Source organism: Salvelinus namaycush, unplaced genomic scaffold, assembly GCF_016432855.1.
Source record: "Salvelinus namaycush isolate Seneca unplaced genomic scaffold, SaNama_1.0 Scaffold201, whole genome shotgun sequence".
NCBI classification, from domain to species: Eukaryota; Metazoa; Chordata; class Actinopteri; order Salmoniformes; family Salmonidae; genus Salvelinus; species Salvelinus namaycush.
In genome coordinates this window covers 229,458-243,689 of record NW_024058798.1, presented here as the reverse complement: position 1 = coordinate 243,689, position 14,232 = coordinate 229,458, and the positions used below count along the sequence as shown (strand labels likewise).

Here is a 14,232-nt window from a genome sequence, read left to right as displayed (position 1 = left end):
ATTTCGATAATCAAAAACACTGAGTCCTATTGGCACACACATACCTCAGATGGACCTGCTACAAAATAATTTACACAACACTATTACAGACCAACAACAAAACACAGAACATACAAAGAAGCTCTCTCTCCTAACAAAGGAACACTGGCTTTTCAAGCTGCATAAGGAGTCGGTAATTGAAACTCTCCTGGCGAGAGGGCGGGGTCAGAGCTACAATCATCAATGGGGCCGACCAATCAGCTGCTTGGAATCCAGGAAGCCATTTCCTGAAACGCACACATACACAAAAACTACAAACCCAAAACACAGAAATGGAGGAACGTAACAACTGATCATATAAAATAAATGTTGTTGACTAGCTAGATAGGTGTGAGCAGAATGGCAGAAATGACTGGGGGTTGTAGGGGAAACCTGGAATGGAGCATTTAGAAGATATTCAAGGCCCTGGGGGATGTAGGGGGAACCTGGAATGGAGCATTTAGAAGATACTCAAGGCCCTGGGGGCTGTAGGGGGAACCTGGAATGGAGCATTTAGAAGATACTCAAGGCCCTGGGGGCTGAAAGGGGAACCTGGAATGGAGTATCTAGAAGATACTCAAGGCCCTGGGGGCTGTAGGGGGAACCTGGAATGGAGCATTTAGAAGATACAAGGCCCTGGTGGCTGTAGGGGAAACCTGGAATGGAGCATTTAGAAGATACTCAAGGCCCTGGGGGCTGTGGGGAAACCTGGAATGGAGTATTTAGAAGATACTCAAGGCCCTGGGGGCTGTAGGGGAAACCTGGAATGGAGTATTTAGAAGATACTCAATGCCCTAGGGGCTGTAGGGGAAACCTGGAATGGAGTATTTAGAAGATATTCAAGGCCCTGGGGGCTGTAGGGGAAACCTGGAATGGAGTATTTAGAAGATACTCAAGGCCCTGGGAGCTGTAGGGGAAACCTGGAATGGAGCATTTAGAAGATACTCAAGGCCCTGGGGGCTGTAGGGGAAACCTGGAATGGAGTATTTAGAAGATACTTAAAGGGAATGGAATTAAATTAAAAACTGAGTGGTTGTGATGTCATTCAGAACAGATTAAAAAACAGGCAACATGATTGAGGTTATCAGTTATTTAATTCTATATGCTACAAAGACAAAAGCAATATCTTACCAGGATGATTCATAGAAAAATAATGGTTTTGCACAACAACCACAATAAAACAAAAGGCCTAAATTAGTTATGTTTAAACAAAATAACATAATGAGACCAAAATGGGAAAATAAAGAAAATAATTATAATATTTGAATTCTCCTCTCCTGTATGTTTTCTATCTCTGTAACATGTAACGTTATAACATTATACTGAACCTGTAACAATAATGCCTGAACCACAACACCTATCAGTTGATCTGTATAGACATGAAAAGTTATGGCATTTACAATGTATCAACCATAATGCTATAGAGTATATGACCAGTATATGACTGCTGTTAAAGCTGCTGAATGAATAATACACCACACATTATATTAAAACACATTCCAATCAGAATAATACATGTATCAGTTAATAGATCACATTTGATCAAATGCCACTATTGTTCCAGCAGGTGGAGCTACAATGTAACAACATACAGCATTGTGACTCACAGTTCTATATTAGAATTCCATGAGTTCCATTCTGATGGTTGTTATGGTGATCAGGTGATCTCAGCCTCACTCTTCTTCAACATGATCACCTGTTCAACACAGAAGTAGTTCATCAGTTTGGCCATGTATTTACTTATCCAATACAGAACCACTTAGAAATGGAAATCATATCAGATGATTTACTAGTCAATACTGTGCTACTTAGAATCCGATCAAAATCTCTTCCAATGGGGCTCCTGCTTTTGTCCAGTTCTCCCTTATCAATACCAGGGCATTTACCATTTATCAATACCAGGGCTATTTACTATTTATCAATACCTGGGCTATTTACTCCTTATCAATACCAGGGCAAATGACTAATTATCAATACCAGGGCTATTTAACATTTATCAATACCTAGGTTATTTACTCCTTATCAATACCAGGGCTATTTACTAATTATCAATACCAGGGCCATTTACTATTTATAAATATCAGGACTATTTACTATTCATCAATACCAGGGCTATTAACTATTTATCAATACCAGGGAGTACAGTTATCAACACTTTTAGACATGACTCAGTCAGAGCTAGTTATCAACACTTTAAGACATGACTCGGTCAGAGCTAGTTATCAACACTACAACATGACTCGGTCAGAGCTAGTTATCAACACTACAACATGACTCGGTCAGAGCTACTGCAGTGTTGTCAGTCCTTGTAATATAATTCTGATTATATTTTTTAACCCCTCCACCACCCCTCTTCAACAATATATATATAAAATAATATAGCATTCTGTTGGTGGCTAGAATTTTATATAAGAATTTAAATTGAAAAACTCTTAAGTGTTGAATCAAGTGTAGTTTTTTGTACCAGTTGATAAACCATGTGCCATGGAATTGGTACATTGAACATCTCCTCCCATTTATTTTGCAACCTGTATGGTGTAGCTGTTTACATTTTTGTCCTCAGATGAAACTGCTATATTGTTCTTTTTATGCCAGTTCCTTTCAGCCAATTTGTATCTTTAATATATGGCAGGCAAACAAGTTCCCTCCCTTTTCTGTGATTTCTGTAAACTGTGATTGGACCATTAGTAAGTCAGTCAACTGTGATAGGACCATTAGTAAGTCAGTCAACTGTGATAGGACCATTAGTAAGTCAGTCAACTGTGATAGGACCATTAGTAAGTCAGTCAACTGTGATAGGACCATTAGTAAGTCAGTCAACTGTGATAGGACCATTAGTAAGTCAGTCAACTGTGATAGGACCATTAGTCAGTCAACTGTGATAGGACCATTAGTAAGTCAACTGTGATAGGACCATTAGTAAGTCAACTGTGATAGGACCATTAGTAAGTCAGTCAACTGTGATAGGACCATTAGTAATTCAGTCAACTGTGATAGGACCATTAGTAAGTCAGTCAACTGTGATAGGACCATTAGTAAGTCAGTCAACTGTGATAGGACCATTAGTAAGTCAGTCAACTGTGATAGGACCATTAGTAAGTCAGTCAACTGTGATAGGACCATTAGTAAGTCAACTGTGATAGGACCATTAGTAAGTCAGTCAACTGTGATAGGACCATTAGTAAGTCAGTCAACTGTGATAGGACCATTAGTAAGTCAACTGTGATAGGACCATTAGTAAGTCATTTAACTGTGATAGGACCATTAGTAAGTCAGTCAACTGTGTAAGGGAACTCCCCCCTCAATTGTACAAAATAACATGGCAAGTTATTGGCACCGAGCGAACCATATACACGATCGAATTGTGTGGGAAATCACACTATTTCTGGCGGTGTTTGAGCTAAAGTTGATGGCAAAGTTTGGGCTGTGTAACACCCCAAAAATCCTATAGTGGGCGAGTGAGTTCTATCTTAATTTTTCATAGGCTTACTGTAACGCAAGTCAAGACCCAAGAGCCAAATTTTGAAATTTTGAAAGTTTTGGCTAAAACTTATCACCCCCTTAAAAAAGTGCTTTCTGGACCATTTTTCGAAATTCTTTCGATTTTTATGTCAATTACACATGTGTAATAACTGTATGAAAATACTTTTGTCAAATTTTATTAACATAATTCTTTGGACATTTTTATTTGGACTTAAGGAATTTGTTTTGTGTTTTGGAATGTGATTTCATAGGAAGTCAAAAGTCAAAAGTCAAAAATGTCAAAAATTTGGAAAAAACGTATCACCCCCTTTAAAAAAGTGCTTTCTGGACCGTTTTTTTAAATTCTTTCGATTTTTATGTCAATTACACATGTATAAGAACTGTATGAAAATACTTTAGTCACATTTTACTATCATAATTTTTTATAAATGTTTACTTGTACTTAAGGAATATGTTTTATGCATTTGGAATGTGATTTCATAGGAAGTCAAAAGTCAAAAGTTAAAAGTCAAAAATGTTAAAAATGTTAAAAATGTGGAAAAAACGTATATTCCATTTAAAAAAGTGCTTTCTGGACCGTTTTTTGAAATTCTTTCAATTTTTACGTCAATTACACATGTATAAGAACTGTATGAAAATACTTTATTCACATTTTATTATCATAATTTTTTGTGAAATGTTTACTTGTACTTAAGGAATATGTTTTGTGCATTTGCAATCTGATTTAATATGAAGTCAAAAATGTGAATAAATTAGAAAAAACTTATCACCCCCCCAAACCACTCAGGCCAGCACCCATTGATTTGGGGCCGTAGTATAGTGCTCCCATAGCGGGCATGGACGTCTGGATGACACCTAAAAGCATTTAAAACCATTTTGAAAAATGATGCCTGGTAACCCAAAACATGAAACATAGAATATTTTTTGACTTTGTTTGGAAACCTCCATAAATCACTCAGGCCAACACCCATTGATTTTTGTCCATAGAATAGTGCTCCCAGAGCGGGTATGGAAGTCTGGATGCCCCCTAAACGCAATTTCAACCATCTTGAACATTGGCACCTGGTAACCTAAAAAAAATACCAGGTGCACGAAAAGTTTGGACTTAGAATATTTTTCAAGTTTTTTGGAAAAACTCCATAAATCACTCAGGCCATTGACTCGAGAATAAAAAACAAAAAATATTTTTCTGAAAAAAAAACAGAATATTTTCTGACTTTTTTGGAAAACCTCCATAAATCACTCAGGCCAACACCCATTGATTTTTGGCCGTAGAATAGTGCTCCCAGAGCGGGTATGGAAGTCTGGATGCCCCCTAAACGCAATTTCAACCATCTTGAAACATGCACGAACAGTTTGGACTTGTGTGTGTGTGTGTGAGCTTTTCTTTGACATCTGTTTAGAGAAATTACTGATTTACAGTTCATGAAGGTTGCCTAATCACACACTTAAAGTTTTGGAAAGATCTGACTTTTTTAACCCTTCGAAACAGCACCTATGACCCCATTTTAAGGCACTTCCGGTTGGCACAGGAAGCTATAAGTAAAGACATATCCTGACCGGGGTATGCTTTTACAGAATCCTGAGTTTTAAGTCTATACGTTAAGAACTGACTGATTTACACAGGGTTGAATGCACTATATATCACAAACTGCTGGTTGGGTATGGCAAAACACTTTTAGGGTGATTTTATCACTTCCGGTTGCTCCAGGAAGCTTAGAATCAACACAGGTAGACCTCATAGTAGCTTGATGGATTGTCATTGAAGACTGGTTCATAAGACATTCATAACCCACATAGGGTTTATTTAAAGAATGCACGTTACATTTGCAATATGATTCAACACATCATATTGCAAAAGTAACACACACTGTTACGTTTGCAATATGATTCAACACATCATATTGCAAATGTAACACACACTGTTACGTTTGCAATATGATGTGTTGAATCATATTGCAAACATAACACACACTGTTACTTTTGCAATATGATGTGTTGAATAATATTGCAAATGTAACGTGCATTCTTTAAATTCTTTAAATACTTTAGAAATACAAAATCGAACAGGCATGTTGGGGTCTGTCTCTATGGGCCGAGACGGTTTCAATGCACCTAGTCTTGAGACTCTGGGACTTTTCTAAATGTCGTCAGTTTCGTTGAGGTCAAAATGAATTGAAAACATGGCAAATACACTATGCTTTTTATCGATCCGAGAACCTTCTAGAGCCACATAATTCACCGTGCACAATCGACCTGAGGTCTAGAACAGGTTTGTAAATTTTCAGAACTCTAGGTCTGACGGTTCTTTAAAAGTTGGAACAAAAGTAACTACTGCAGGCACTGTCTGCCTCTTAGCCCCTCAGTGTGTCCCTCCCATCATTTCTGTGTCGGTGTGTATTTATTTATTTTTTAATCTGATGGGATGAAGGACTGATTTACAGTTCATGAGGGTTGTCTATTCACATATATGAAGTTTTGGAAAGATTTGACATTTTTAACCCTTCGAAACAGCCCATTTGACACCAGTTATGGCACTTCCGGTTGTCACAGGAAGCTATAAATAAACACATATCATCACTGGAGTAGGCTGTTACAGAATCCTGAGTTTTAAGTCTGTATGTTAAAAATTGACTGATTTACATAGGGCTGAATGCACTATTTCTCTCAAACTGCAGGTTGGCTATGGCAAACACTTTTAGGGTGATTTAACCACTTCCGGTTGCTCCAGGAAGCTTAGAATCAACACAGGTAGACGTCATGGTGGCCTGATGGACTGACATCAAAGACAGGTTCATAAGACATTCATAACCCACATAGGCTTTAGGTTGAATTTAGAGGTGCAGTCAATGTATTCCAATGGGGAGACATTTCATTGTAAACTATTTGATGTAAACACCTTCTTTTAACTGTTAAGGGTTAATGCCACAAGGTCAAGGTTAGGCTTGCACAGATCGGGAGGACCTTAGGATTGTTCCTGAGGTGAAATTGTGCTTCTAACCTTAACGGTTCTCTCTCTGTCTCCCAAAAGCAAATAAAATTGACATTGAGGTCAAAGGGTCATTCGTGTCCGTCTTCTTGTAACGGTCGCTGCGCTCAGACCGAGCCAGCTACGGTCAAGCGGGGCATCTCGTTGAACTCGGCACGGCCTGGAGATAATAGTAATGCCATTGCAGGCTTTGTGTGTCTTTAAGCACCGTACTTTTTCACTCCATCATAGCTTTTTGTGTGTGTGTGTGTTTGTGTGAGAGAGCTTTTCTTTGACATCTGTTTGGAGAAATGACTGATTACAGTTCATGAGGGTTGTCTAATCACACAAGTGAAGTTTTGAAAAGATCTGACCTTATTACCCTTCAAACCTGACCCTATGGCACCATTTTAAGGTACTTCCAGTTGACATAGGAAGCTGAAAGTGAACACATACCCTCCTTGGGGTAGGCTCTTATATAATATTGAGTTTTAAGTCTTTATGTTAAGAACTGACTTATTTAAAGAGGGTTAAATGAGTGTGTGTTATTTCATAAAATCATATAAAATCACAGGATTCTCGCAGAGCTTCGAGACCCACTTTAAAAATGTACGTCTGAACACACTGCAACTGGATCTGTGATTTTTTTGAAAAAATAATTCCTCTTTGTGAACATCACCAAACGGTCAATGTACATTTTCTCTTAAATTACGATAGATAAATGGCTGGTTCTTTTTTAACCTGACACAGTATGCTTATGTACTTGACATGAAGCGGTCAAATTAGCACCCTATTTGCGTTTTAACCCTTTAATCCCAGAAAAATGGCCATAACTCAAAAAGCGCCGAGGTCTCGACGCCATCTCGTTCGGGGCCAACTGCCCATTACTCCAAACCTACGCTCGCCGAGTTTCGTCTTCGAAATATTTTCAGTTTAGGAGAAAAGGCCGCGCTCGTTTGCCACGTACTCGTGCGCTTGCAATATGATTTATTTTCCCCCTTGTGGGAATTTTCGAGAATGTGGAAAAAAGTCAAAAATTTGTCATTTTTATAAAACGGAAACCGAAAGTCCGAGACGTTTTTTTGGGTGACTTCCTGAAAGAGCTCTCCGCCACCCCCGGCCCGACGCCGTCCGCGATTTTCTGCGACGTCGCCGGACGTCAGGTAAGGGACCGTACATTTGCAATGGGACTTTCTTCACTAACCATACGGCTCCCGTCTCAGATGTCCCTTAGGTATGATAGGACCATTAGTAAGTCAACTGTGATAGGACCATTAGTAAGTCAACTGTGATAGGACCATTAGTAAGTCAACTGTGATAGGACCATTAGTAAGTCAACTGTGATAGGACCATTAGTAAGTCAACTGTGATAGGACCATTAGTAAGTCAGTCAACTGTGATAGGACCATTAGTAAGTCAACTGTGATAGGACCATTAGTAAGTCAACTGTGATAGGACCATTAGTAAGTCAACTGTGATAGGACCATTAGTAAGTCAACTGTGATAGGACCATTAGTAAGTCAACTGTGATAGGACCATTAGTAAGTCAACTGTGATAGGACCATTAGTAAGTCAACTGTGATAGGACCATTAGTAAGTCAGTCAACTGTGATAGGACCATTAGTAAGTCAACTGTGATAGGACCATTAGTAAGTCAACTGTGATAGGACCATTAGTAAGTCAACTGTGATAGGACCATTAGTAAGTCAACTGTGATAGGACCATTAGTAAGTCAGTCAACTGTGATAGGACCATTAGTAAGTCAACTGTGATAGGACCATTAGTAAGTCAACTGTGATAGGACCATTAGTAAGTCAACTGTGATAGGACCATTAGTAAGTCAACTGTGATAGGACCAAAGAGTTAATCAATGTGATTTTCCCATAAATAGACAAGTATTTACCTCTCCATGGTTGCAGAATTGTATCTATTTTTGCAAACTATCGATTGAAATGAATTGTGGTAAGTTCATTTATATTTTTGTAGATGTGAATACCAAGTATGTCTACTTCACCACCCACCTATTTTATTGGTAAACTACAAGGTAGTGTAAACACTGTATTTTTTAATGATCCAATACATAATACTTGTCATAATTAGGTTTTAGTCCAGAGAGGCTAGAAAAGTGACTGAGATCTTCAATGAGACTGTGCAGGGATCCAGACTAGAGTCATCAACATACATTGAGACTGTGCAGGGATCCAGACTAGAGTCATCAACATACATTGAGACTGTGCAGGGATCCAAATTGCGGACTAGAGTCATCAACATACATTGAGACTGTGCAGGGATCCAGACTAGAGTCATCAACATACATTGAGACTGTGCAGGGATCCAGACTAGAGTCATCAACATACATTGACACTGTGCAGGGATCCAGATTGCGGACTAGAGTCATCAACATACATTGAGACTGTGCAGGGATCCAGCCTAGAGTCATCAACATACATTGAGACTGTGCAGGGATCCAGCCTAGAGTCATCAACATACATTGAGACTGTGCAGGGATCCAGCCTAGAGTCATCAACATACATTGAGACAGTGCAGGGATCCAGACTAGAGTCATCAACATACATTGAGACTGTGCAGGGAACCAGATTGTGGACTAGAGTCATCAACATACATTGAGACTGTGCAGGGATCCAGACTAGAGTCATCAACATACATTGAGACTGTGCAGGGATCCAGACTAGAGTCATCAACATACATTGAGACTGTGCAGGGATCCAGACTAGAGTCATCAACATACATTGACACTGTGCAGGGATCCAGATTGCGAACTAGAGTCATCAACATACATTGAGACTGTGCAGGGATCCAGACTAGAGTCATCAACATACATTGAGACTGTGCAGGGATCCAGCCTAGAGTCATCAACATACATTGAGACAGTGCAGGGATCCAGACTAGAGTCATCAACATACATTGAGACTGTGCAGGGATCCAGACTAGAGTCATCAACATACATTGAGACTGTGCAGGGATCCAGACTAGAGTCATCAACATACATTGAGACTGTGCAGGGATCCAGACTAGAGTCATCAACATACATTGAGACTGTGCAGGGATCCAGACTAGAGTCATCAACATACATTGACACTGTGCAGGGATCCAGATTGCGGACTAGAGTCATCAACATACATTGAGACTGTGCAGGGATCCAGACTAGAGTCATCAACATACATTGAGACTGTGCAGGGATCCAGACTAGAGTCATCAACATACATTGAGACTGTGCAGGGATCCAGACTAGAGTCATCAACATACATTGAGACTGTGCAGGGATCCAGACTAGAGTCATCAACATACATTGAGACTGTGCAGGGATCCAGCCTAGAGTCATCAACATACATTGAGACTGTGCAGGGATCCAGACTAGAGTCATCAACATACATTGAGACTGTGCAGGGATCCAGACTAGAGTCATCAACATACATTGAGACTGTGCAGGGAACCAGATTGTGGACTAGAGTCATCGGCATACATTGAGACTGTGCAGGGAACCAGATTGCGGACTAGAGTCATCAACATACATTGAGACTGTGCAGGGATCCAGACTAGAGTCATCAACATACATTGAGACTGTGCAGTGATCCAGCCTAGAGTCATCAACATACATTGAGACAGTGCAGGGATCCAGACTAGGGTCATCAACATACATTGAGACTGTGCAGGGATCCAGACTAGAGTCATCAACATACATTGAGACTGTGCAGGGATCCAGACTAGAGTCATTAACATACATTGAGACTGTGCAGGGATCCAGACTAGAGTCATCAACATACATTGAGACAGTGCAGGGATCCAGACTAGAGTCATCAACATACATTGACACTGTGCAGGGATCCAGACTAGAGTCATCAACATACATTGAGACTGTGCAGGGATCCAGACTAGAGTCATCAACATACATTGAGACTGTGCAGGGATCCAGACTAGAGTCATCAACATACATTGACACTGTGCAGGGATCCAGACTAGAGTCATCAACATACATTGACACTGTGCAGGGATCCAGATTGCGGACTAGAGTCATCAACATACATTGAGACTGTGCAGGGATCCAGACTAGAGTCATCAACATACATTGAGACTGTGCAGGGATCCAGACTAGAGTCATCAACATACATTGAGACTGTGCAGGGATCCAGACTAGAGTCATTAACATACATTGACACTGTGCAGGGATCCAGACTAGAGTCATCAACATACATTGAGACTGTGCAGGGATCCAGGCTAGAGTCATCAACATACATTGAGACTGTGCAGGGATCCAGACTAGAGTCATCAACATACATTGAGACAGTGCAGGGATCCAGACTAGAGTCATCAACATACATTGAGACTGTGCAGGGATCCAGACTAGAGTCATCAACATACATTGAGACTGTGCAGGGATCCAGACTAGAGTCATCAACATACATTGAGACTGTGCAGGGATCCAGACTAGAGTCATCAACATACATTGAGACTGTGCAGGGATCCAGACTAGAGTCATCAACATACATTGAGACTGTGCAGGGATCCAGACTAGAGTCATCAACATACATTGAGACTGTGCAGGGATCCAGACTAGAGTCATCAACATACATTGACACTGTGCAGGGATCCAGACTAGAGTCATCAACATACATTGAGACTGTGCAGGGATCCAGACTAGAGTCATCAACATACATTGAGACTGTGCAGGGATCCAGACTAGAGTCATCAACATACATTGAGACTGTGCAGGGATCCAGACTAGAGTCATCAACATACATTGAGACTGTGCAGGGATTCAGACTAGAGTCATCAACATACATTGAGACTGTGCAGGGATCCAGGCTAGAGTCATCAACATACATTGAGACTGTGCAGGGATCCAGACTAGAGTCATCAACATACATTGAGACAGTGCAGGGATCCAGACTAGAGTCATCAACATACATTGAGACTGTGCAGGGATCCAGACTAGAGTCATCAACATACATTGAGACTGTGCAGGGATCCAGACTAGAGTCATCAACATACATTGAGGCTGTGCAGGGATCCAGACTAGAGTCATCAACATACATTGAGACTGTGCAGGGATCCAGACTAGAGTCATCAACATACATTGACACTGTGCAGGGATCCAGACTAGAGTCATCAACATACATTGAGACTGTGCAGGGATCCAGACTAGAGTCATCAACATACATTGAGACTGTGCAGGGATCCAGACTAGAGTCATCAACATACATTGAGACTGTGCAGGGATCCAGACTAGAGTCATCAACATACATTGAGACTGTGCAGGGATCCAGACTAGAGTCATCAACATACATTGAGACTGTGCAGGGATCCAGACTAGAGTCATCAACATACATTGACACTTGCAGGGATCCAGCCTAGAGTCATCAACATACATTGAGACTGTGCAGGGATCCAGACTAGAGTCATCAACATACATTGAGACTGTGCAGGGATCCAGACTAGAGTCATCAACATACATTGAGACTGTGCAGGGATCCAGACTAGAGTCATCAACATACATTGAGGCTGTGCAGGGATCTAGACTAGAGTCATCAACATACATTGAGACTGTGCAGGGATCCAGACTAGAGTCATCAACATACATTGAGACTGTGCAGAGATCCAGACTAGAGTCATCAACATACATTGAGACTGTGCAGGGATCCAGACTAGAGTCATCAACATACATTGAGACTGTGCAGGGATCCAGCCTAGAGTCATCAACATACATTGAGACTGTGCAGGGATCCAGACTAGAGTCATCAACATACATTGAGACTGTGCAGGGATCCAGACTATAGTCATCAACATACATTGAGACTGTGCAGGGATCCAGCCTAGAGTCATCAACATACATTGAGACTGTGCAGGGATCCAGACTAGAGTCATCAACATACATTGAGACTGTGCAGGGATCCAGACTAGAGTCATCAACATACATTGAGACTGTGCAGGGAACCAGATTGTGGACTAGAGTCATCGGCATACATTGAGACTGTGCAGGGAACCAGATTGCGGACTAGAGTCATCAACATACATTGAGACTGTGCAGGGATCCAGACTAGAGTCATCAACATACATTGAGACTGTGCAGTGATCCAGCCTAGAGTCATCAACATACATTGAGACAGTGCAGGGATCCAGACTAGGGTCATCAACATACATTGAGACTGTGCAGGGATCCAGACTAGAGTCATCAACATACATTGAGACTGTGCAGGGATCCAGACTAGAGTCATTAACATACATTGAGACTGTGCAGGGATCCAGACTAGAGTCATCAACATACATTGAGACAGTGCAGGGATCCAGACTAGAGTCATCAACATACATTGACACTGTGCAGGGATCCAGACTAGAGTCATCAACATACATTGAGACTGTGCAGGGATCCAGACTAGAGTCATCAACATACATTGAGACTGTGCAGGGATCCAGACTAGAGTCATCAACATACATTGACACTGTGCAGGGATCCAGACTAGAGTCATCAACATACATTGACACTGTGCAGGGATCCAGATTGCGGACTAGAGTCATCAACATACATTGAGACTGTGCAGGGATCCAGACTAGAGTCATCAACATACATTGAGACTGTGCAGGGATCCAGACTAGAGTCATCAACATACATTGAGACTGTGCAGGGATCCAGACTAGAGTCATTAACATACATTGACACTGTGCAGGGATCCAGACTAGAGTCATCAACATACATTGAGACTGTGCAGGGATCCAGGCTAGAGTCATCAACATACATTGAGACTGTGCAGGGATCCAGACTAGAGTCATCAACATACATTGAGACAGTGCAGGGATCCAGACTAGAGTCATCAACATACATTGAGACTGTGCAGGGATCCAGACTAGAGTCATCAACATACATTGAGACTGTGCAGGGATCCAGCCTAGAGTCATCAACATACATTGAGACTGTGCAGGGATCCAGACTAGAGTCATCAACATACATTGAGACTGTGCAGGGATCCAGACTATAGTCATCAACATACATTGAGACTGTGCAGGGATCCAGCCTAGAGTCATCAACATACATTGAGACTGTGCAGGGATCCAGACTAGAGTCATCAACATACATTGAGACTGTGCAGGGATCCAGACTAGAGTCATCAACATACATTGAGACTGTGCAGGGAACCAGATTGTGGACTAGAGTCATCGGCATACATTGAGACTGTGCAGGGAACCAGATTGCGGACTAGAGTCATCAACATACATTGAGACTGTGCAGGGATCCAGACTAGAGTCATCAACATACATTGAGACTGTGCAGTGATCCAGCCTAGAGTCATCAACATACATTGAGACAGTGCAGGGATCCAGACTAGGGTCATCAACATACATTGAGACTGTGCAGGGATCCAGACTAGAGTCATCAACATACATTGAGACTGTGCAGGGATCCAGACTAGAGTCATTAACATACATTGAGACTGTGCAGGGATCCAGACTAGAGTCATCAACATACATTGAGACAGTGCAGGGATCCAGACTAGAGTCATCAACATACATTGACACTGTGCAGGGATCCAGACTAGAGTCATCAACATACATTGAGACTGTGCAGGGATCCAGACTAGAGTCATCAACATACATTGAGACTGTGCAGGGATCCAGACTAGAGTCATCAACATACATTGACACTGTGCAGGGATCCAGACTAGAGTCATCAACATACATTGACACTGTGCAGGGATCCAGATTGCGGACTAGAGTCATCAACATACATTGAGACTGTGCAGGGATCCAGA

General features: G+C 41.2%; 1 protein-coding gene across 1 annotated transcript in view; it reads right to left on the bottom strand.

Annotated features, from left to right (window-relative positions):
- Positions 1-1,114: 1,114 nt before the first annotated feature.
- The window catches only part of LOC120037995 (Fc receptor-like protein 5), a 47,834-nt gene continuing 34,716 nt past the window's right edge, over positions 1,115-14,232 (bottom strand). The window contains exon 8 of the mRNA XM_038983942.1: positions 1,115-1,714. Coding sequence (XP_038839870.1) covers positions 1,692-1,714 — 23 coding nt within the window. The 3' untranslated portion in view covers positions 1,115-1,691. The remainder of the gene's footprint in view (positions 1,715-14,232) is intronic.